General features: G+C 60.2%; 3 protein-coding genes across 4 annotated transcripts; 2 read left to right on the top strand and 1 right to left on the bottom strand.

Annotated features, from left to right (window-relative positions):
• Window positions 1–1268: 1268 nt before the first annotated feature.
• Window positions 1269–13172, top strand: ADCY3 (adenylate cyclase 3). 2 transcript variants are annotated; one of them, XM_068678982.1, is made up of 20 exons: window positions 1269–2090; window positions 4897–5046; window positions 6709–6839; window positions 7187–7298; window positions 7569–7696; window positions 7986–8144; window positions 8237–8399; window positions 8479–8637; window positions 8782–8924; window positions 9000–9161; window positions 9267–9354; window positions 9563–9679; window positions 9965–10230; window positions 10311–10395; window positions 10716–10874; window positions 11171–11317; window positions 11418–11531; window positions 11613–11739; window positions 11826–11950; window positions 12199–13172. In XM_068678982.1, exons 1-20 carry the CDS (start codon window positions 1401–1403, stop codon window positions 12379–12381), a joined length of 3408 nt encoding a protein of 1135 aa, XP_068535083.1. In that variant the 5' UTR covers window positions 1269–1400; the 3' UTR covers window positions 12382–13172. The 2 variants fall into 2 exon arrangements, with proteins under 2 accessions (XP_068535083.1, XP_068535084.1); XM_068678983.1 differs by having other exon boundaries at window positions 1270–2090; window positions 10314–10395.
• CENPO (centromere protein O) lies at window positions 12950–18577 on the bottom strand. The gene is made up of 7 exons (XM_068678970.1): window positions 18459–18577; window positions 17446–17644; window positions 16919–17088; window positions 16436–16547; window positions 15562–15821; window positions 14844–15015; window positions 12950–14052 (listed from the first exon to the last, which is right to left on the bottom strand). Exons 2-7 carry the CDS (start codon window positions 17516–17518, stop codon window positions 13904–13906), a joined length of 936 nt encoding a protein of 311 aa, XP_068535071.1. The 5' UTR covers window positions 17519–17644; window positions 18459–18577; the 3' UTR covers window positions 12950–13903.
• Window positions 18576–20021, top strand: PTRHD1 (peptidyl-tRNA hydrolase domain containing 1). Its single transcript, XM_068678981.1, has 2 exons — window positions 18576–18821; window positions 19662–20021. The coding sequence occupies exons 1-2, from the start codon at window positions 18618–18620 to the stop codon at window positions 19830–19832; spliced, it is 375 nt and encodes a 124-aa protein (XP_068535082.1). The 5' UTR covers window positions 18576–18617; the 3' UTR covers window positions 19833–20021.
• The last annotated feature ends 1203 nt before the right edge of the window (window positions 20022–21224 follow it).

Raw genomic sequence — 21224 nt, 5'->3', positions numbered from 1 at the left:
CCTGCACACACCTGGGCCCAGGGGCTGAAATTTCCCCTGGGCTGAGCCCACAGCTCTAACCCCGAGCACTCCAGGAGCCTCCGGAGAGCTGCGGCTTCGCCGCTCTCGTTTTGGGGTTTTAATTACAGCCCAGAAGCAATTAGCCGGGACAGCCTCTCGTTAGAGGTCCGGAGCTGATCGAGGGCATCTCCATCAGCTTTAAATCACCTCCAGGAGCCCCCGAGGGGAGCAGGCTGAAAGGTGGGGGGCAGAGGAGAGGGAACGTCCCCAAAAAGGGTTTTTGTGGGGTCTCAGCCTCCTTGGGGTGATTCGGGCAGGATTTGGGCAACCTGGGTGAAGGGGGACAGGCAGGGAGGGGAAGCCTTGGTTCTCTCTGCACCCCTTGGGGACGTTGTAGGGTGGCTTAGCTGCTCTGGGACGGGGAGGAGAATTTGGGGGACTACACAGGGGGTGCACGGGGGGGACATTTCCAGCTCCCCCACACCCCAAACCCGCCCCCGGGCTCTCCGAGCATCCCCAAAACCCCGCAACGCCCACGCCTGTGCCAACCCCACGGGATCCTCGTGCCTCCCCGCTTCTCCCCCCTTACTCCCCCAACCCTACCACCCCATTTCCATCCCCCCCACCCTTTTTCCAACATCCTCAGGGGCTCCCCCGAAACCTTTGGCAGCGAGAGGGTTACGGAAGGCGGGGACGCACCGGGAACGGGGAGGGGGGGGCGAGCACCGGGACCGCCAAAGCCGGCGGTGGGCTCCCTCCCCCGGCCGGGGGAAAGCCCCCCTGCCCCTCCCCATCCCTCCACCTAGCTCGGGGCCCGAGCTTGGCCGGCCCCAAGGGGATGCAGGAGGAGGAGGAGGAGGAGGAAGAGGAGGAGGAGGAGGAGGAGGAGGAGGGCACCGGAGGATGCTCCCGGTGGCGGCGGGGCCGCACCTGCGCTCCCCGCGCTGCCGCAGCCGGGAGGGAGGGAAGGAGAGGGGCGGAGGGGACCTGGGGGGGGGCTCCCAGGCTGAAAGGGGTCGCCCCCCCAAAAAAAAAAACCGGCTGCCCTGGAAGGAGGGGCAGGGAAGGCATCGCGACATTTTTCCGCTGGCAGTGCGCAGGGGCTGGGGGGGCCGGCTCGGCACCGCTATTTATAAACCCCCCCCCCCCTTCTCCGCTCAGCACCACCAGCAGCAGCTCCAGCACAACCTCTCGCCTTCCTCCGGCCCTTTTTTCTCCGCCGGGGGAGAGAAAAAACCCCCCCCAACCTCCCCTCCCCAAAGAGGGGATGCTGCTGCGGGCGATGCCCCGCTGAGCGCTCTCGCTCGGGGGGGGCCCGGTGCGCGTGGGGGGAAAATTGGGGCGCAAAAAAAAAGAAAGAAAGAAAGAAAAAGAGAAACGGAGCCGGGCGATGCGCAGCGATGATGAGGATGATGATGCCCCGGCACAGGGCTTTCTCCGAGCCCGAATGCTCGGCCGAATATTCGGCCGACTACTCGGTCAGCCTCCCCTCCGACCCCGAGCACGGCGTGGGGCGCACCCACGAAGTGACGGTGAGGAGCTCGGGGCCCTGCCTCTGCCTTCCCCGCTCGGCTCGCCTCACCTTCGCCCCCGAATCCTTGGAGAACCTCTACCAGACTTATTTCCGAAGGCAGCGCCACGAAACCCTGCTGGTGCTGGTGGTCTTCGCCGCCCTCTTCGACGCCTACGTCCTGGCCACCTGCGCCCTGGTTTACGCCGAGGACAAATTGGCCCCGCTTTTGGTGGCGGCGCTCGGTTTGCTCGCCCAAGCTCTCCTCTTCGCCCTCTGCAAATCCCGGCTGCTGCCCGAGCGGGCGGCTCGCCGTTTCCTCCCCTCGGTCCTCTGGGTCCTTATTTTGGCCCAAATTTTCTGCTACTTGGGGCTGGGCTTCTCCCGCTCGCCCGAGGCCAGCGACACGGTGGGCTGGCAGGCGTTTTTCGTCTTCTCCTTCTTCCTCACGCTGCCGCTGCGCCTGGCGCCCATCGTGCTCATCGCCGCCGTCTCCTGCGGCGTCCACACGCTGGTGCTCGGCGTCACCGTCGCCCAGCAGCGCCAGGACGCCCTGGATGAGGGGGCCTTGCTCCGACAGGTACGGGGAGGGGACACCCGGGGACGTCGTTGGGGTGGGGTGGCACGGGGAAGGTGGCTTCGTTGGGTGAATCGTCGCCGTTTTGTTTTTTTTTCCGTGCCCATCCTTTGATCCTAAAGTTTGGGCACGGCGCCGAGAGCGCATCGGGGTGGTTGGTGGAAGGACGGTGTGCCCTCGGCGCGGGGAGGGGATGTGGGCATAGGCACAGCCCCCAAAAAACACAGGTTTGTCCCCAAAAGCCGCTCCGGGGTGCGTGGATGCGTGGGCTGAAATTTGGCTGCTGGGGAAACCGAGGCACGGGGGGCTTGGGGTGGCCCTGTCCGCCCCGCCTGGCGGCCCTATTTGTGCTGTTTTCCCTTCGGATTGCAAAACTGGCTAAAAATGGCCATTTTTTTTGGCCGAAACGTGGCACGAGGCCAGCGTGGGCCTTCCTCCAGGCTCCCAAACAGCCGCCGGAGCGTTCCCAGGAGATTTGGGCAGCCCCACGCGGGCACCAGCCCCAAAAACGCCCCCGCTGTGGGGCCAGGTCTCTATATAGGGCCGCTCAGTGTGGGGCAGAGCCCCGGGGACACTTGTGGATGATTCCCTGCAAAAACAAAGCTGGAAAAAGGGCAAAATCCCGATCCCAAAAGCAGCCCTAAGGATGGGCCACCATTTCGGGCAGGGCGGCGCAGGATGGGAACGCAGGGGCAGAACGGGCCCTGGCTCCTTGGGCTCGATATTTCCTGGGAAAATTTCGGGCAGCCTCGCTATTTCCTGGGGGAATTCCCGCCTGGAGCAGCTCGGGACTGTTCTCACCGCCCCAAATCAGTGGGGTTTTGTAGCCAGAGGGGTGATGCCCCTTCCCCTGCTTCCCCAGCGCCGAGAACTCGGTGCGCCGGTGGCTTTTTAGGGGGGAAAATCCTGCTGGAAACTCCCAGCTCTGCGGGTTCACCACGAGCACGCCGTGCGAGGACCCTATGGAAAGCCGGGACGCTCTGGGGCAGGTCCTGGGAGACCTCCTGCCGACAGAGGAAGGAGGGGCGTGGGGTTTTTTGCCTGTTTTTGGGGAGTTTTGGAGCCGGGTGCTGCGCCCCCGATCACCCCAGGAGCTTGGAAACGGAGCCTGCTCTCCAAAACCCCCCAAAAATTTGGACTTTCCCCTACCCCTCGGGCGTTTGGTGTGGCACCAGAGCCCGCACCCCTTCCGCGGGACACCTCCTGGTGTCCCACGGTGCACGGAGAAGCACTTTGGGGACAATTCCTGCAGCACACGGGACGGTGCCGTGACACCCAACCGGGGGGGGACACCGCTCCAGGACCCAAAATCCTCGCGCAGCGGCGGCGTTCCCAATTCCCTCTCCCTACGTGGGACCCTAAACCCGAAGCAAACCCTTTGCAGCCCCAAGGACGCTTCCAGGAGCAGGCAGACGGACGCAATGGGGGCTCCAACTCCTTTTTTTTTCCGTCCCCAACACCACGGTGCCAACGCGCCGGGAGCCGAGGGGGCTGCTCGGGTGTCCCCCCCCTCCGGCGGGCATGCGCCGCGGGGCCGCGTTAATCATTGCTGGGGCCAGCAAAACCTTGGCAACGCCGCATGCCTCAGCCTCTGCCTGCTGCAAAAAAAAAGAGGAACATTATGTCCAGAAATAAACATCATTCGCTTTATTATTATAGACGTCCGGACGGCTCCCTGAGGGCAGCTGCTATTAATAGGATGGGCCGGCGGGTGCCGCTCGGACCGGAGCGGCTCAGGGGGGTTTTGGAGAGATGCCGGCGGTTTCTGCCCCCATCCTGGCTGTCCAGGAGGAACCCCAAAGCTGGATGGCACCGGGGGGGGCCGGGTTTGGGGTTTTTTTGATGCCAAATCAGCCCCACAAAGCAGCTGCAAAGCGTTCTCCAGGTTTGGGCACGGAGCGGGGTCTCCATCTCCTGTTTTTGGCTTCGTCGCCGCTCGCTGGGCTCAGCCGATGGCCTGTGCTCAATTCGGGTGGCCCCACACACCCGAAAGGGACCGCAGGACACCGTTTGGGATGGATGGAGATGTCCTCGGATGGGGTGGCATCGCTCCTCTGCGGCGCACAGCCTCACCCAGCCGGGGGCCACGTCCTCTCCAACGGGGACATTTGGGGTGCCGGGACGTGTTTGGCATCTCGCAGCACATCTCGATGGTTTTAGGGTGCTCCCCAGCCAGGTGGGGTTCCCCAGCGGCCCTACACGTGCCGAGCCCTGCGGAGCGGTGCATTGCCATGACAACCCTGCTCAAAAATAGCGACCGGCGGCTTCTTTGGGGGTTTCTTCTCCGTGCCCACCTCCAGACGCTCCTCGCTCGCCAGCTGCTGCGCTTGGGGCTTCCCGGGAATCCCGAGCCGTGGCAATGGGGTCGAGCTGAGAACGGGGCAGAGTCCATCCCACTGAGGGGTCTGCGGGTCCCTGATGCTCCCCGCCGGCTCCTCATGCTCCTTTCTCCCCCCTAAAAAATATCTCCCTGCCGCAAACCACTTCAGCCTCCCCACATTTCCCACCACGTGCGCCTCCGCGCAGCCTTCCCTGGGGCTGCCTCCGGCCCCTGCGGACCCGCTGCTGCTTTCCAAAACACCTCTGCAAGCTTTAACGAGGCGGAATCATCCCGTGGGGGCTGCGAGCTCTCCTGGGACCCCCACACGGACACCTCCAGCCAAGCAACCCCATGGTGATGGTCCCCAACGAGTCACCCCAGCGGATAACCATGTCCCTGCTCTTCTGCCTCACCCCCAGCCTTGAATTTGTGTCCTCCTCCAGAATATAAATTTTTTTTTGTTGTTTTTTTGTTTTTTTTTTCCTGCAGCTCCTGTCCAACGTGGCCATCTACCTGTGCGCCATCACGGTGGGCACCATGTCCTACTACATGGCCGACCGCAAGCACCGCAAAGCCTTCCTCGAAGCCCGGCAATCCCTCGAGGTCAAGCTCAACCTGGAGGAGCAGAGCCAGCAGCAGGTAGGGGGGCACATCTGGGGACAACCAGGTGGGATATGGGACGGTGGAAATGGGGAGAGGAGGACCCAGGTGGGAATTATGTCTTTGGTTTTGCACCTTGGGTTCGTTTAGGGACTCACCGTGTGGCCGCGCTCCTGCAGGACCTCGTGGATTTTGGTGGAGGTGTCCCCACACCGTCCCCATCCTTGTGTTGGGGACACGCAGCAGGTCCCCAAGCACGGCCCCAGCCCCGGAGAGAGCCCCGTGGCAGGTCCCCATCCTTGGGGATGTCCCCAAGGCAGGTTCCCATCCTTGGGGATGTCCCCATGGCAGGTCCCTGTCTTTGGGGACGGCCCCATGGCACGTCCCCATCCTCAGCCACATCCCCGTGGCACCTCCCTGACCCCACAAATGACCCTACAACATGTCCCCATCCCCATCAGGATCTCAGAAATGTCATTTCCCATGGAGCTGATCCCACCACGGGGCTGGGATAGTGACACTGCCCCGGAGAGACCCCAATGAGAGGATCCGGGGTGCTTTTGGCACCAGGCAGCCCTCAAATCCTCCTTTTCCCCAGCCACCATCCAGTTACGAGCCCGGCTAATTTTAGAGCCTTATCTCGGGGCCTCTCTCCCTGTCTCCCATCTCTTATCAGCTTGAGCCGCTGCCAGCAATTCGCTCCCAATGGCAACGGAGACGCGTGGCGGGGCCGGCCCCGGGCTTTTCGCCCCCCATCCCAGCCCCTCTGAGCCCAGGGGGAGAATTTTATGGCCCCATTTCCAGCAGGGATTCCCCCTACAGCGAGGCCAGCAGCAGCTTTGAAGCTCATTAGGCCAAAATTTTTCAGGGTGGAGAAGAGGAGCTGTTCCTCCAGCAACAGCCCTGCCGTGTGCCAAAACCCCAAGACCCTGGGGGAAAAACCCTTTAATTAGCAGCGTGACTTACACCGAGCGCACAGCCCCGTGCGCACAGCCCCGTGCGCGCAGCCCGCTCCGGGGGTTTGTCCCTTCCCCAGCTCCGGGGGCTGTGGGGACGGCGAGGGGCACGAAATCCCCATGGGATCGCTCCTCCTGTGGGGACCCGGAGTGATTTTAAATCAAGAAATCCCCCTTGTTGTGGTTTGCCCACCCCCTGGGCAGCTTGTAGGGATTTTACCTGGGACATCGCTGCAGGAGCCCCATGTTGGGGCTCAGGGAGGGTTTTTGGGCTGCTAAAATCTTGGAAAACCCAGTGAGTTTTAATTCTTGAGCTCAGGGTGCTGCAAACGAGGTGTCGGGCTGCATATCCAGGTGCTGCAGAAGGGCTCCTGGTAAAAAAAAAAAGCGAATTTTCAGCACTTCTGCCCGTGCCAAAATAAGCAGACGGCACCGAGCACGGAACCTGCCCCCTCCTGGCCCCCAAAACGGCCACTTCCAAACCTCCCGGTGACAATTTGGGAAACGGGACGGCACGGGTGGCAACAGCATCGCCTCTTCCCTTGGCTGCGGGGCTTTTGGTGCTGCCCGGATTTCGGGCACCGGGCTGGGAGCACCCAAATATCGGCCTGATTTGGAAACGGGCTCGCTAATGGGATCAAAACGTGGAGCTGGAGGGCGAGGAGACGCTTGGCACCGTGGATTTAGACAACAGCACAGGTTTGGCTTAAACTCGATCTCTCTTTGTTTCCCTGTGCCCCCCCAGGAGCGGCTGATGCTCTCCATCCTCCCCAAGCACGTGGCGGACGAGATGCTGAAGGACATGAAGAAGGACCCGAGCCAGAAGGAGATGCAGCAGTTCAACACCATGTACATGTACCGCCACGAGAACGTCAGGTAGGGCCGCCTCCCCGCCGGGATATTTCTGCTGGGGGAGGGAAAAAAAATTAAAAAAAAAATAAAAAAATCCCGATTTGTTGTATTTGGCGGTCCCGCAGTGCCCTAGAAGGAGATCGGGGTGGTTTGCTGTGCCTAAAAAAAAGGGAGATGGGGGCTGGCCGGTGGCCAAGCAGTGCCTCGGGGCCGCGTTTTGCTCCAGCCGTGCTTTGCCGAGCATCGCTTTCAGCCGTGTCCCAAAAATAGCCTTTTTGGGACATAAAATAGCCTTTTTGGGACATAGCTGGAATGACCGTCTCTATAAAAAAGAGACGTCTCTATCTGTCACCTCGCTCCCCCCCCCGCAGCATCCTCTTCGCCGACATCGTGGGCTTCACGCAGCTCTCCTCGTCCTGCAGCGCCCAGGAGCTGGTGAAGCTCCTCAACGAGCTCTTCGCCCGCTTCGACAAGCTGGCAGCCGTGAGTGCCCCCACCCAGGGGACCGGGGACACACTGGACGGGCCCTGCCCGGTGGCACACGTGGCCAAAAATAGAGCTGGGAAGGGGTGGGGGCCCGCCGAGCCTCCGGGGAGCCGGGGAGGGAATGGAAAAATCGGCTGATTTGCGTCCCTCGTGGGCACGGGAGACCTCAGCACGGGTCAAGGATGGAGCAAACCCGGCCCCGGAGAGGGATGGGGGCGGTGAGGTGGCCTGAGGGGGCTCACTTTGTGTCCCCCCCCCTCTCCCCAGAAATACCACCAGCTGCGCATCAAGATCCTGGGCGACTGCTACTACTGCATCTGCGGGCTGCCCGACTACCGGGAGGACCACGCCGTCTGCTCCATCATGATGGGGCTGGCCATGGTGGAGGCCATTTCGTAAGGGTTCCTCGTCGTTGACGTCCCCACGGTGTCCTCGTCGTCGTCCCTGGGGTGTCTGGTGGAAATTTGGGGGGTCCCTGTGGCAGGTGCTGGCGTGGGCAGGGGCTCCTGGTGCTCCGCCAGGGGGTGGCCCCGTTGGGTTTCTCCAAGCCAGGACAAAACCTTGGGTCTTTGGGTCTCTCCTCCTGTGCCAAGCGCGTTAAATTAACGAGGGGCTGATCATTAATGAAGCGTGGGAGCAGAACGGGGTTTGGCTGAGTCCCGTATCACCCCTCTGCCCCCCCAGCTACGTGCGGGAGAAGACCAAGACGGCGGTGGACATGCGCGTGGGGGTGCACAGCGGGACGGTGCTGGGGGGCGTTTTGGGCCAGAAACGTTGGCAATACGACGTCTGGTCCACCGACGTCACCGTGGCCAACAAGATGGAAGCAGGAGGCATCCCGGGGTGAGCATCCCGTGCCGGGGCCACCATTTGGTGGCCCCCTATCATAGTTGTGGGGTGGCGCCGGCTTTACGGCACCCTGCGCGCCCCCGCAGGCGCGTGCACATCTCGCAGAGCACCATGGACTGCTTGAAGGGCGAGTTCAAGGTGGAGCCGGGCGAGGGGGGATCCCGCTGCGAGTACCTGAAGGAGAAGGGCATCGTCACCTACCTCATCGTGGTGCCCAAGCAGCCCCTGCGCAACGGGATCAACGGGGTGGTGAGTGGCGACGCGGGCACCGGCGCCGGCACCGCGGGCGAACCTCGGCGCGCCTCGAGCCACCGCCTTCTCCCCGCAGAAGCTGTCCCTCACCTCGTCCCACGGCGGCTCCCCGCTGCTCGTCAACACCAAGGAGCGCAACGGCAGCCTCAGCGTGGCCTGCGCCACCCCCGACGAGGCCGAGGAGCCCGACGCCAGGGCCAGGGGCACCTTGGAGAGCGGGGAGGAGGATGGAGAGGTAGGGCGCAGGGGAGGCACCCCCTCCAGCGATTTATTTGCGTTTTTTGGGGGCTGATACCTTGACCACGGCATCAACGGGGGGGTTGACGCCTTGACCTTGATGCTGGCACGTTTTTTGTTGATTCTTGGCTTCGTGGTGCAGGCGGTGAACCCCTCCTTCCCCAACCCGCGGCGCCGCCTGCGGCTTCGGGACCTGGCCGAGCGGGTGATCGACGCCTCGCAGAACGAGCAGGAGCTCAACAAGCTGCTCAACGAAGCCCTGCTGGAGCGAGAATCCGTCCAGGCGTGAGTTTCCAAGCTGGCAAAACGTCCTGGCACGGTCCTGGCGCCGTGGGGTGCTGATGGCCGTGTCGCCGGCAGGTTGAAGGGGAAGAGCACTTTTCGGCTCTCCATGCGCTTCATCGACCCCGAGATGGAGACGCGCTACTCGGTGGAGAAGGAGAAGCAAAGCGGGGCCGCCTTCAGCTGCTCCTGCGTCGTCCTCTTCTTCACCGCCTTGGTGGAGGTCTTCATCGACCCCTGGTGTGTTTGGGGGGGACGCTGGGGGTGGGTGGTCCCAGCCCACCTTTGGCCCTACAAGGCATTGAACCTGTCCCCTCTTGGTTTTTGTTTTTTTTTTTGGGGCAGGTTGGTGGCCAACTACGTGACCTTCGTGGTGGGGGAGATCCTGCTGCTCATCCTCACCCTCTGCTCGCTGGCAGCCATCTTCCCCCGGGTGAGAAGGTTAAAGGGGGGGGGGATGAACCATAACCACCCCCTGACCCCAAAATAGCGGGGACGCACCAGGGATGGGGCTGGATGAGATTTGGGGTTCTTCCCCAGCTGGGTTTTGTGCCAGCCCATCACCCAGTTAGGACGCTGAGATGTCCCCCCCCTGCTACGTCCCACCCGGGTGAAGCCCCCCCCCGTTCTCCTCCCTGCAGGTTTTCCCCAAAAAACTCGTCGCCTTCTCCACCTGGATTGACAGGACCCGCTGGGCGCGCAACACCTGGGCCATGGCTGCCATCATCATCGTCACCACGGCCGACATCGTGGACATGGTGAGCCCACGGGGGGGGTGGGGGGCAGCGCAGGACCCCGCTCTGCCCTTCCCCTATTCCCCAGATCCCATAATTGTGCACGGCCCCGTTAAACCAATCATTAAACCAATTCAGGCCGAGCTGCAGCGGGGAGGTGGATTTTCGCAGCGGGGCCACCCGCTGGTTGGGATTTCCTCCTCCCTCCCCCAAAACCCCGCATCCCTTGGGTGGCTTCTCAGCCTTTTTAGGGGGGGACACCACCACCTCTCATCCCCCATCCTCACCCTGTTCCTCATGCCCCCCCAGCTCAGCTGCTGGCAGGACTCCGGAGGGCTGGGCAACGGCACGGCAGCGGTGCCACCGCGGCGGCCGGGGGGCTGCGGGGAGCAACCCAAATATTACAGCTACATCGCCCTGCTGGCCCTGGTGGCCACCATCATGCTGGTGCAGGTCAGCCACATGGTCAAGCTGACCCTCATGGTGCTGATCACCGGGGCGGCCGGCACCCTCAACATCTACGCCTGGGGGCACATCTTCGACCACTACGACCGCCGCCGGGGCCAGCAAAGCGCGTAAGGGGCAGCAGGAGGGGGTGGGCACCTTGCGAGGGTGCCCCCTTTCCACCCTACTCACTCCTTGGGGTGTCTCCCAGCAGGTCGTCGCTGGTCCCCTCCAAATATTCGATGACGGCCATGATCTTCATCGTGATGCTCAGCTTCTACTACTTCTCTCGCCACGTGAGTTAAAGCCACCCCTTTGCTTCGCTCCCCAAATTTTTGCACGTGCCCTGATTTTTGCGCGCTTCAAGGAACCCTCTCCACCTCTTGTCCAACCTCTTGCCCAAGGAAACCCACCACGGAAGACCAGGACCGCATCAGCACCTCCCTCTTGCCCCTAGGATTTAGGGCAAGCAGCATTACGATGCCCCTAATTAGGGGCCACCTCCCATTAGGGCTTCACCTCGCCCCAAATCCACCACCCGAGCCCGGACCAGCCCCCAGGATGCTCCTGGGGCTGGAGGGATCCCACTGCACCCCTCTCCCTCCCCATCCTGCAGGTGGAGAAGCTGGCCAGGACCCTTTTCCTCTGGAAAATCGACGTCCACGACCAGAAGGAGCGGGTCTACGAGATGCGGCGCTGGAACGAGGCCCTGGTCACCAACATGCTCCCCGAGCACGTGGCCCGGCACTTCCTGGGCTCCAAAAAACGCGACGAGGTGAGGGGGCACCCAGGGTGGCACCACAGCCGCGCTGTCCCCTGAGCCCATCCTACAGAGCAGGACTCGTGTTTTGCCCCCAATTTTTATGCATGGCCAGAGAAATTTGCCAAAAAGGCTCCAGCTGAGCATCTTTGGCTGGATAAAGATCATTTTTTTGGCCAACCGCGAGCACCCTCATTTTTATTTTCCACCCGTGCCCAAGGGAAACCAAGGCAGGTTGTGCTTTGGGGGAGGGTTTGGGGTTTTCTGGAGGTGCAGGTTTCCCCCCACCGTCCTTCCTCCACCATCCCCAGGAGCTTTACAGCCAGTCCTACGACGAGATCGGCGTCATGTTCGCCTCCCTGCCCAATTTCGCCGACTTCTACACCGAGGAGAGCATCAACAACGGGGGCATCGAGTGCCTGCGCTTCCTCAACGAGATCATCTCCGACTTCGACGCGGTGAGTCGGGCCGGAGCTGGCCACGGGGGCACCACGGGGGGAATTTGGGGACACTTTTGTCCCCCCCAAGTTGTTCTGAAGCTCTTTTTCCACCGCTCAGCTCCTGGACGAGCCCCAATTCCGCTGCATCACCAAAATCAAAACCATCGGCAGCACCTACATGGCCGCTTCTGGAGTCACCCCCGACGCCAACGCCAACGGCTACGGCGCCAAGGTGAGGGGTCCCTGCGCCCCGGGGGGGCACTGGACGAGGTTTTTTTGGGGTGGGGGGACACTAACCCTGCTCCCCTCGCAGAAGGAGACCCTGTCGGATAAGGAGCGCTGGCAGCACTTGGCCGATCTGGCCGATTTCGCCTTGGCCATGAAGGTGACGTTGATGAACATCAACTACCAGTCCTTCAACAACTTCATGCTCCGCATAGGCAAGTCCGGGGGGTTCCCCAGAGCCCCCCCCGATGTCCCCAGTGTGTCACAGAGGGGTGACGGCCACCCTGCTCTCCTCACGCAGGGATGAACAAGGGCGCCGTGCTGGCGGGCGTCATCGGCGCCCGGAAACCCCACTACGACATCTGGGGCAACACGGTGAACGTGGCCAGCAGGATGGAGTCCACGGGCGTGATGGGCAACATCCAGGTGAGGTGGTGGAGAAATTGGGAAGCCGAGGGATGGGGACGGCCCCAAAAACGCCCTGTGCAGAGTGTTGAAGGGCTGGGGGTGGAGCACGGAGGTGCTAAAATTGGGATGCCGCGGGATAATGGGGTAGGAACCTCGTTGGAGGGTAGACCTGGTGCCCGAACGTCACGCTGGGGTCCCTGCTATCGAGGTTGTGACCTGAGCAGGGTCCCCCCAGCCTCCTGCTGTGGTCCCTTTGTCCCCCGCAGGTGGTGGAGGAGACCCACCTGATCCTGAAGGAGTACGGCTTCCGTTTCGTGCGCCGCGGGGCCATCTACGTCAAGGGCAAAGGGGAGCTGCTCACCTTCTTCCTCAAGGGCCGGGAGAAACAAGGCTCCTTCGTCAACGGCTCGTCCGTCACCCTGCCCCATCAGGTGGTGGACAGCTCCTGAGGGGCTTGGAGCCCAGCAGCCACCAAAAAAAAAGCCCCGCGCCAAACGGGGGCGCTTTGGGGGGGGCCCGGCACCCACCGCCGCGGACACCGGGGACGTTTCTCCTAAAAAGGTCCAGATCTGAAAACAAATCCGAGCAACCGAGCCCTTCCAAGCACCTTTCCTGAGCTTCTGCTGGAGGTTTCCAGTGGGGTTTTGCTCCCGGGGCCGAGCAGGAGGGAGGCAGGGGGCTGCCCCCGTGGGTTTCTCCGGCCCCACACAACTCCCAGCCCCCGGCGGGCACGGGGCTGGGGTCGCCTTTCCCCGGGGCATCCCGAGGGACATCCGAGTGGCACCGCAAGCCCCGGGTGCCACCGCCGCGCTCGGCACGAGGAGAATCACACTCAGGGCTGGAGGGGAAGGCACCACCACGTCTCTCCTGCGTGCTGCAGCGCCTGGGGGGTCGCCGTCAGCCCGCCCCACGTCCATCCTCGTCACAAACCAACCCTAATTAGGAGCCTGGGGAGAGAGGGGGAGCGCAGTCCTGCCTTCGGCTCCGAGAAGGAAAAGAAAACAAACAAACACAAACTGATATTGTGTATTTAAGATATATAAATATATATTATATATATATATATATAAAAAGTACAGATTAACATTTATATTTTTAACTGTGCCCATTCGCTCCCCGGGGCAGAGCTCGCTGGGCTCGGCTGCTGGTGGAAGAGGGGAGCAGGGGGGAGAGGAGGCACGCCCGGGGTGTAATTAATTACGCCGCTAGTTTCTTGAATAGAAAGCAGTTGAATTTCAAAGCCTGGTTTCAAAGTCTGCTGTGTTCTGGGGTCGTGGGTGCAGCGAGAAGGGCTCCGCAGCCTCTCCAGGGGAATATTTGAAGGGGTCCCCAAAGGGAAGGGCGATGCTTTGCTTCTTTTTCCCTTGTTGGGGCTCAGCTGGCTCTGGCAGCAGAGACCCGAAACGCTGGGAACCACGATATGATGATAAAGGAGTCGAATCCCTACCCCATCCCTCAAAAGGGAAGAAAAAATCCCAATCCTCAGCCCGTGCTGTTCCCCGTTCCGTCCCTGCACTCGCAGGACCTGGCCGCTGGTGCAAGCAGCACCCAGGTGGAACAGGAGCGATGCTGATGCAGGGAGAAATCCGCAGCCCTGCCCAAAATTCAGGCAGCTGAGGCTGTTTGCACCCCAGGACATAAACCCTGCGGGCACAGAAGTTCTATGTCACTGAAATGATTAAGCCTTAAAAATACTCCCGTAAGAACACCAAGTTTTTAAGATCTGACCCAAACTTGGAAGCGCACAGACAGGACGCCACGAAAGCTGTCCCGTGCCCAAAGAGAAGGAACAAAGAATGTCCAAAGCCACTGCTGGCGTGAAATCTCCTACACCAGACCCCCAAAAAACCTCCAGGAAATGTTGCTCTCGATTCTAAGCGTGCCAAGTGCTCCTCAGGGGGATCCCAGCAACGGCGCCGGGCCCGTGGGAAGCGTTTTCTTGTTGAGAGCACGCCCGGCAGGGGAGGAGAGTTACTGGGGAGAGCCCGGGGGATTTATCAGTGCTTGGTCCTGGGTTTCTTCAGCTTTGCTGAACGAGTCGAAGGCTTTGTGCAGGGCCAGGCGGCGAAACGTCTCCGAGTGAGCTGCTGCCATCGCTGCCAGCTCCGCGGGAGCGTTGGCTGGGGGGCAGAAGGAGGTGGGGAGAAGAGATTTACCAGCACTGAACTATTTGCTTCTCCTTCTCCCCCTGTCCCGAGGGAGTTTTTACTCTCCCGTGCCAGTTTTCCTTCTTGTAACCTTTCCCTCTCCTTCGTGTCCTGCATTTCCAAGGGATTTGGGAGCACCACAACCACCCTGCGGCTTTCCCAGCCCAGAAAACACCAAAATTTGTGGGCAAAGGCAGAGCTTCACCTGTAAGGAGTCGGTTTCTGTGGGCAAAGCAGAGGAGGAACTGCTGATATCCTCCTCCAGCCCAGCTGCAGCTGGGCTCAGCTCACACAGGGAGGCCTCAGACCACGGCTGGTGGCAGGAGGAGATTTTAAAAATCGAGCTGCAATGTTTGGAGCTCCATCTAGCTGCACGCTGGTCCATGCATCTCACAGCCGAGCCAGCCAGAAGGGGCAGATGAGTGGAAAACTGCGCGTCTGGGGCAGGACAAGCAGCATTTTGCAGCACTGCTGACACATTAAAAGGGGTCGTAAACCTCACTCCTGCCTCTCTCTGTGCAATGGGGGCAGTCACAGCCCGGCTGAACAACTCGAGACATCCCAACAGCAGGCCTCAGCGTCTACATAACCCTCATTAACCATTTCTCTAATTACAGAGAGGAATTCCTGATGCTGAAGATGCACAGCGAGCTCTTTCCTCGTGCAGAAAAACTAAAACTTGCTCCTTTTTGTCCCCCAGACTGAGCTAGGAGGAACCCCCAGCCATTTCAGAGCTGCCCCAGACCCCTGCACCGCCCACTTACGCGTGCACGAAACGATGGCTTCGGTGGGGAGGCTGCGGCAGAGGTCTGAGTAAAGCAGCCTGGCGCTGAACAGAAAGCTCCCGTTGTCACCTGAGACGTTGTAGTGGAAGACCAGCAAGTTACACAGGGAGTTCCTCTGCAAGGGCCCTTCCAGGCGCTCTGAAAAACGCTCCTGAACGGACAAAGACAACTTCAGGACACGGAGCTAGGACAGGAGCCCGTCGGCGTAGGGCTGGGAGCTCCCCAGGCACAGATCCCCCACCCCCTGCGCCGTGCCCACCCGCCCCAGGGTGGCTGCAAAGGCAGCAAAACCCCACGAGGGCAAGATTTCAACAAACAGTGCTCATCCACACCTTGCAGCCACGCTCCCCAGAGGCCTTTTACAAGAGCTTAGGGACCTTGGAGAGGGGAGGCAGCTCGCCCTGTGCTTGGCAGCAAGTTTTAAACGAGCCACAAGACCTCTAAATACCCGAATATAACTAAAAAATAAATATAAATACCAGCGAAAAATAAGTAAGTATGAATACCAGCGAAGCAGGCAGCAGTTTGTAGCCACACAGCTGCTAGTTAAGCTCTGAAAACCCGAGCTGTGAGCGCTCTGTGTAAAAAAAAAACTGCCTAGATCCCCGCCAGCACTTCAGAGGGGCACAGACTCGTAATATTTGGTACAAAAAAGGCAAAAGGAGAAATGGGCAGCGCTGCTGCAGCCCCCCGGTACCTGCAACTGGTCCGCCTGGTACCTCCGGCCAGCGTAAGCGTTGAGGTGGTCGGAGAGGACAGCCAAAAATCGCCTGATGTCCGTCTGCAGGTGCCTCCTGGCAATCTGCTCCAGGGGGATGAAGGTGGGCACCGAGTGGCGTTGGATCTGCACCTCGGGCTTGGTGAGGACGTCCAGGTAGTAGGAGCGCAGGTAGGTGCCCTCGTAAGCAGTGCTGATGCAGAAGCACACGCCCCGCTTGGTCAGCTTCCCGCTGATCCCTTTTTGGGGTGCAGAGAGAGGGATTTGAACTCGGTGGTACCAAAACTCGGCACCAGGAGGAACTTTTGTGGGGGCAGCACAGAGTGCAGGAGGGGGCCGTATCCTCAGGGAGGTCCCTGGGATGACTGAGGACTTTCAAGAGGTCAGGGATGTAAAAACCAGCATTTTTTTATAAAGGACCTTCAATAAATTCAAGCTCAAAGTAGTTTAAATTCCCAAAAAATGGGTTATGCTGGTACTTCCAAACAGCCCTGGCTTCCAGGGAGAAGAGGCTGCTCCCAGGGCAGGAAAGCAGCATCTCACTGCCCCAAAACGAGTGGCAGGAGCGCTCAGGGGCTAAACCCGCTTGTACAACGCAAGGAACTATCCCCACACCGTCCCTCTAAGGACCAGAACACAGAGCACAGGTAACTCGCATCGGAAACAACAAGAAAATTAATTAAAAGTTCAGGAACTGATGAAAATAAGGTGCTGGGTTAGCACCTCGCACCAACTGGCTGTGTAACTACCTCAATCCCTTCACTAGGGCTCAGGTGGTCACACGCTTTCCAAAATCTGATCTCACACCCCAAAACCACAGCCAGGAGGACACACACAAACCTGGAGACTTTACCTGTGAGGTAGAAGAGCTGCAGCAGGTCCTTCGTGCTTCGTATCTTCCACTCCAAGACAGCCTGAGCGCTGGGCTGCTCTGGATCTGTCTTGACACCTTCTTTCTCCAGAAGCTGCAAAAAAAAAAACAGAAAAAAAGACAGAAGATGAGGGGGGCAGAAGGCAGAGGCACCGAACTTTTTGCCTGCAGGGAATGCAGCCAGGCTGCGGAGAAATAACCCAGTTCTGGGCAAAGCGAGGCAGATTTTCGAGGGGAAAAGGGGGAAAAAAGAGTTCAGAAATAGCCCCGCAGCCTCCAAAAGCAAGTAGACCCAGCAGTTCTGGACGCCGCCGCACTGAAAACAAGGGGCAGCAGGACTGAACGTTGATTGAAAAGGGAAAATAAAAAGTAGAAGGTGACTCTAAATTAACAATTTTAGTAATTCCATGCTACAGGAGCAGCACGGAGCCCTCTGCCAGGTCTCTGCAGCAAACTCTTTCTCACCCTCTTTTGCTGCAGCTCCAGTTTTGCCCGCAGCTCGTCCCTCTGGGCTCTCAGCTCCTGCACCCTGGCCTTCAGCCCAGCCAGCTTTTCCTCTTGCTGCTCCTTTTCTTCTTGCTTCAGGGCCAACTCACGAGCCTGCGCCTCCAGCCTCTCCAGGTGAGCCAAAACCCCTGCAAGAAGAGCACAACAGGCTCAAAAACCCAGCTCTGGTTATTAACTACCTGCAAACGTTACCCAAACCGAAGTGGTTCTGATGTCCTGAGAAGCAGAGTAAAATATCAAATGGATCAAACGGACAGTCCTGACCCTAAAAGATCTGCAACCTCCCGTTTTATTCCTAACCCAGAGCAGCAGAGGGGCTTTGTCTGATGTCCCCATACCCTAAATTTGCCCTGAAACACAGCGTGGCGGGGCGAGCCAGGGCATAAAGTCCTCGTCTCGAGCACTTTATGGTGTGCTCCTGGGCGAGGGCACACTTCAAGGGACAGCATTTTCTACATATTCCACCCCCCGCAGCAGCAGCTCACCGTCCTCTGAGTTTGATTTCCCTCTCTCCATCTCCCTCCAAGCCTTGGGTAAGAGTGGGAACGCAGACGTCATCCCTCCTTCTTCCCGGGAGGCGGCTTCCTCACGGGGCCTCTTCTTCCTCACGCTGCTGGAAGGGGGCTCCGAGAAGTCCTGGGGCTGGTCGGGTTCCGAAATTGGGGCACGAGGATGTCCTGGGGGCTAAAAGGGCCCGTTAGAAGCCACCCTGCGTCCCGACCCCATAAGAAACCCTCCTGTGAGTGCAGGCAGGGACAAGACTCGACACCCCAAGCCCAGGGGGGTGACAGGAGTTAATGGGATGAAGAGGGGCTGGGTGGTCTGGGGCCACCAAATTTGGGGGAAGGGTACACATCCAAGGGTTGGGAGGGGAATGGGGGGGGATGTGGGGGTCAGGGGGACAGGGGGCAGCCTGGAGAGCCCCAGTGATGGGGGTGTGGGGGTCAGGGGCATATAGGGTATCCCAGGGACACCCCCAAAAGGGGGCTGGGGGGGGGCAGGGGGACATGAGGTGACCCAGGGACCCCCATCAAGGGGTTTGGGAGTGTCAGAGGGACACAGGGTGGCCAGGGGACACCCCCGAAAGGTTCTGGGGGGGGTCTGAGGGACATGGGACAATCCAGGGACCCCCATTAAGGGGTTTGGGGGGGCAGGGGGACACGGGGCAGCCCTGAGACCCCCCTCAAAGGGGGATTTGGGGGGACAGGAGGACAAAGGGGAGCCCGAGGGGTTTGGGGGGGCTCAGGGGGACTCGGGGCCACCCCCTGAGGCGATTTGGGGGGGGCAGGGGGCGGCCTGGGGGTGCCCCCAAGAGGTTTGGGGGGCTCAGGGGGACACGGGGCGGCCCGGGGACCCCCAGAGATGGCGAAATAGGAGTCAGGGGCAACCCAGTGACACCCCCTCGAGGCGTTTTGGGGGATTTTAGGGGATTTTTGGGGGGTTTTAGGGGGTCAAAGGGACCCCCCCCGCCCCCTCCCCCCCCCCCTTTCCCTCTCACCCCGCTCAAACTCCGCGCTCAGACCCCGCCGGAACTACGTCACTCCCCCTTCCCCTTTTTGCCGTACAACAAAATGGCGGCGCCCTCTCCACCCCCAACCGCGCGCCGCCATGTTTTCCCCCTTTCCTTCTATGAGCCTGCGCGCTGCCGTACAACAACATGGCGGCGCCCGGAGCGGCGGGGGCGGCGGCGCTGGTGCAGTACGTGGTGCTGCGGGGCGACCTGGCCCGCTCGTGGCCGCTGGGCGCGGTGGTGGCCCAGGCCTGTCACGCCGTCCTGGCGGCCGCCCACGCTCACGGCGGCCACCCGGACACCGCCGCTTACCTGGAGCTGGGCGGCGCCATGAGGACGGTGGTGCTGGAGGTGCGCGGGGCATGCCGGGAAGGGGGCGCCCGCCTCGCTGAGGGGGAGCCGCGGCCGCCATTTTGAGGCGGTGCCTGGGGGACCCCCGCACCCCTCAGCAGCGCTCCCTGGGGGCCCCCCCGACCCCAAAACTCGGTCCTCGGGGATCCTCAGGGACCCCCCGACCCCAGGCTCAATCCTCGGGGACCCCCAGGGACCCCCCGACCTCCAGGCTCGGTTTTGGGACCCCCCCAGGCTCCCCTCAGCAGTGCTGGGTCGGTGGGCGTGGGGGGGGGAGAGGGGTTTGTGGTAGCCCGATGAGGAGATTTTGGGGAAAAAAAAGGGTGTTTGGGGGGTTTAGTGGTTGTGTGGGTTCCAAACTTGCTGTTGGTGGTGGTCACTGTGGTAATATAAGGGAAAAATTTGGGTGTGGGGCACAAATCCTGTGAGGAGAGGCTGAGGGGGCTGAGGGGGGGCCTCGTTGCTCCCTAAAATCACCTGAAAGGAAGGGGCAGGGAGCTGGGGGCGGCCTCTGCTCACAGATAAATAGCGATAGGAGCAGAGGGAATGGCCTCGAGTTGTGCCAGGGGAGGTTCAGGTTGGAAATGAGGAGACATTTCTGCTCAGAAAGAGCAGTCAGGCGTTGGGACGGGTTGCCCAGGGAGGTGGTGGAGTCCCCGTCCCTGGGGGTGTTCAAGGAGAGGTTGGACGTGGAGCTTGGGGACAGGGTTTGGTGGTGACATTGGTGGTTGGAGCAGATGATTTGGATGATTTCCAACCTTAACAATTCAGTATTTCTCTGTGGTTCTTACAGGCATCTTTCACCCCAAATTTCACTGCATTTTTTTTTCTCTTCCCCAGGCTCCGGACGAGGCCGCCCTGACGGTGCTGGCGGAGACCCTGAAGCAGCACAGCATCGACCACCAAGTGTGGACTGAGCAGCCCGAGAATGTTCCCACCTGCCTGGCGCTCAGGCCCTACCCCAAGGACCAAGTGCACCAGCACCTGAAGAAGTTCAAATTGCTGAAGTGATCCCTGCTCCGGCTGCGGGTGGCCGTGGGCAGCTCTCCTCCTGAATCAGAGCTTAGTTTGCCCCCCGACAGGCTCCAGGAGGAAAGCTGCTGCGTCTCGGGAGCGCTGCTAACGCTCATCAGCCTTGTGGGATAACGGTTAAAAAGTGTAAAACTCGTTAGTGGAGAGGATTAAATATTTGTCTGTGCAGATTGTGACTCTGTTATATGAGCCTGCTCTGTCTGTGTGCTTGTAGATCTTCACCCTGCCAGCGCAGGCAGCATTTTAGTGTCTGCCACACCTGGAAATGTCTCTGGTGTGTGTTAGGAGTGACTTTTTTCATGATTAGGTTATGTTTTTTCTGATTTTCAGCTTGAATTTTGCCTCATCCCTCCTGTTCTGCCCCTTATACAGTGGGTACAGTGCTGCTGTCCCTGCTGTTCAGTTCTGTGGTCGCTTTAATTCTCCCTGTTCTCACTCAGGGGACCCAAACCTGCCTGAAAACCCACAAACTCCCGCTCCCAGCCACCCTTCAGGGGCAGATTAACCCGGGGCAGCGTTAGGTAGGGCTGTGCTGGGTTCTCTGCCTTCCTTACAGTGCCCTAAGCTTTGTGCAGCCCCCCAAATTTATTTCTGTCTGGTTTTTCACAGCTCCTGAGCTCCTGAAGCCGTGACAAAACCCTGCTGGGAGCTGTGCGAACAGCAGACGGCAGCATCGGCCCGCGAGCCGGGATCTCTGCAGCTCTCAGCCCGATTTCTGCCTCGTTTATGCCCGTTTTTGAAAGCAGCTCAGCGTCCTGTGAGTTTGATTTCCCCCTCATGTTAAAAAAAAATTAAAAAAATAACAAATAAATAAAGCGCTGCCGGCTGGAAGTGCCCCTGACCCGCAGCTCCCTGGCTGGGTCACGCTGTTCGCACCGCATCAATTCCTGCCCGTGCAGCCCCCAAAATCTCCCCGCTGCACAACGCTGAGGAACCAACCCCTGGTGGGTGTGAGGAGGGCACCCCGAGCCGTTTCTTTTGGGGTTTTCAGAAAAAAATGAGCAGTTTTCGCTCCCCACCCAGCTTCAGTAGCACTAACCCATGAGAAGCACAGGACGAAGACCCCCAGCACCCTCCTCCTCCTCACCCACCACCCCCCAGCCCCAGCTGAGCACCCCAAAACACTCAGGCACCCCAAAACCCCCAAAATTCCCGATCCCCCCTTAACCACCGGGGCTGCGGCACCGCTCCGGGTCGCCCCTCAACACAGAAACAACGAAACGTTAAGCTGGCAACTCGGGTTCTTTTTCTTTTTTTTTCATTATTTGTCATCTTTTAACTCTTGCAAATGTCAATCAACAAAGCTACACATTTTTTTTTGTTTGTTTGTTTTCCACACACCAGCGCGATTTTAGAGAGAGAGGGAAAAAA

Source organism: Anas acuta, chromosome 3 (assembly GCF_963932015.1).
Source record: "Anas acuta chromosome 3, bAnaAcu1.1, whole genome shotgun sequence".
Classification (NCBI taxonomy): Eukaryota; Metazoa; Chordata; class Aves; order Anseriformes; family Anatidae; genus Anas; species Anas acuta.
The sequence above is the reverse complement of the archived record's forward strand: the minus strand, read 5'-3'. Positions and strand labels throughout refer to the sequence as shown.